General features: G+C 49.9%; 2 protein-coding genes across 2 annotated transcripts in view; both read left to right on the top strand.

The window, feature by feature from the left end:
• Positions 1-286: 286 nt before the first annotated feature.
• Positions 287-1263, top strand: LOC107300468 (olfactory receptor 52D1-like; the record flags this gene model as incomplete). The annotated part of the gene is made up of 1 exon (XM_015829793.1): positions 287-1263. A coding segment is annotated over one exon (977 nt), but the record flags the coding sequence as incomplete, so codon positions are not given.
• Positions 1264-1413: 150 nt separating this feature from the next.
• LOC107300469 (olfactory receptor 52K1-like) overlaps positions 1414-2046 on the top strand; it is a 5878-nt gene continuing 5245 nt past the window's right edge. The window contains exon 1 of the mRNA XM_015829795.1: positions 1414-1493. Coding sequence (XP_015685281.1) covers positions 1414-1493 — 80 coding nt within the window. The remainder of the gene's footprint in view (positions 1494-2046) is intronic.

The following is a 2046-nucleotide window of genomic DNA, read 5'->3' on the forward strand; positions in this document are numbered from 1 at the left end:
TTTCTCTCCCTGCAGGCAGTAAGTGGAGCTTTTCCCATTTCTTATTCACAGACTAGTCCAAGAGCGTGAAAAAATGCAGGGTGAGTAGTAACCACAGAGTTACCTTGTGGTGAGACGGTCGGCCAATAAAGTTTACAATTAAATAAGCAGAACAAGGATTTGGTGAAGGAGCCAAAAGTGGGGGTCCTTTGAAAAAAAGTGACGTCTGACCGTTTTTCACACTTAGGATCCTGTTTATTCCACAAGTGAAAGAGAGACAAAGGCTATGAGCAAAACTCTCTCTGAGAATTGCTTTTTCTTCCTCTCTTATTAGCTCCTTCCAACCTCAGTGGCCAGGCTCCTCCCGCCTCCTTCCTCCTCCTGGGTCTTCCGGGACTGGAGAGTGTCCAGGCCTGGCTGTCCATCCCCTTCTGCTTCATCTACGCCGTGACCCTCTTGGGCAACGCCACCCTGCTCTGGGTCATCTGGACAGAATCCAGCCTGCACCAGCCCATGTACCTCTTCCTCTCCATCCTGGCCCTCACCGACATGGCCATGCCCACCTGTGTCCTGCCCAAGATGCTGGCCATCTTCTGGACCAAGGCCCAAGAGATCACCTTCGCTGCCTGCCTGGTGCAGATGTTCACGGTCCACGCCCTCTCCGCTATGGAATCTGGGACGCTCACCGCCATGGCCTATGACCGATATGTGGCCATCTGCTACCCACTCAGCTACACAACCCTGTTGACCCCAAGGACGGTGGTCAAATTCGGAGCAGCCATTGCTATCCGGGCTTTTGTAATCATCTTACCCTTTCCTTTACTTTTGCTGAGGCTGAGATTCTGCCACTCCCGAAATATCTCTCATACTTATTGTGAGCATATGGCTCTAGTAAAACTAGCTTGTGGGAACACCGCTCCCAACAATCTCTACGGGTTGGCTGTGTCCCTCCTCATTGTCGGTGGAGACCTGACCTTCATCTTCGCCTCCTATGGACGGATCCTGCGGACCGTGTTCCGCCTGCCATCACTGGAGGCTCGTCACAAAGCCCTGGGCACTTGTGGGGCCCACATGGGAGTCATCTTCATTCTGTACATCCCTGGACTTTTCTCCTTCCTTTCTCACCGCTTTGGGCACAGCATCCCCCACAGTGTCCACATCTTCCTGGCCAATTTCTACTTGCTGGTCCCTTCCATGCTCAACCCCATGGTTTATGGGGCCAAGACCAAGGAGATCCGTGTGCGGGTGCTGATGGCTATGGGCACGCGAAGCAGGAAACTGTAGGTCCAAGGCAGACTGGCCAACTCATTATAGTGCTGTGTGAAATTAACAAATATTGTGTATTTTGATCTTTCTTTTCAATGTGGATGCAAATAAATTCTTCCATTATTCCTGGCCAACATCTACTTGCTGGTCCCTTCCATGCTCAACCCCATGGTTTATGGGACCAAGACCAAGGAGATCCGTGACCGGCTGCAGTGGACTTTTGCATCTTGGAAAAAGACCCCCCAGATGTAAGAATGGGAGCTAGATCTTCTCTCAAAAGTAAACTTGATGGTTTTGGGAAGGACGTCCTAGGGCTAATCCCAACCCTGAGGCTGCTTCCATTATGCCAGATCCCTAAGGGGTTGTTGAATTGGTGGCCTCCTCCCTTCCCTTCCTCTTTTGGAGCTGAGCCACGCGGGACATTCCCCTGCCAGAATCACTGAGAGGGAAGAGGGTGCCGATTCCATAAGAACTCATCTCCATGTGATGTTCATGGAGAGCAGGATTTAGGTTTGGAAATTATCAAGCTCTGGAAAGCCCGAAAGTGGAAGAGTGAAGAAACCTCGAGTCCTCCTGTAGGGTTTATCTGTTCCCAAACAAAGAATGCAGAAAGTCAGAAAGAATGTAGAATGTAGTCAGGGAAGATATAACAAAAAATTACAAGCCCAAACTTTAATCATGGTTTACAGAAGATCTTTAAAGGCAACTTTATTTTGCTGAGTGTTCAACCCTAACTGAGCTTGTAGGGCTCCATCCTGGGCTGTGTTGAAGGAAAAGTCTTCATCAGGGTTCAGTCCAAGC

The sequence above is a fragment of the Protobothrops mucrosquamatus genome, unplaced genomic scaffold (genome assembly GCF_001527695.2).
Source record: "Protobothrops mucrosquamatus isolate PMUCROS unplaced genomic scaffold, P.Mucros_1.0 scaffold7182, whole genome shotgun sequence".
In the NCBI taxonomy this organism is placed as follows: domain Eukaryota; kingdom Metazoa; phylum Chordata; class Lepidosauria; order Squamata; family Viperidae; genus Protobothrops; species Protobothrops mucrosquamatus.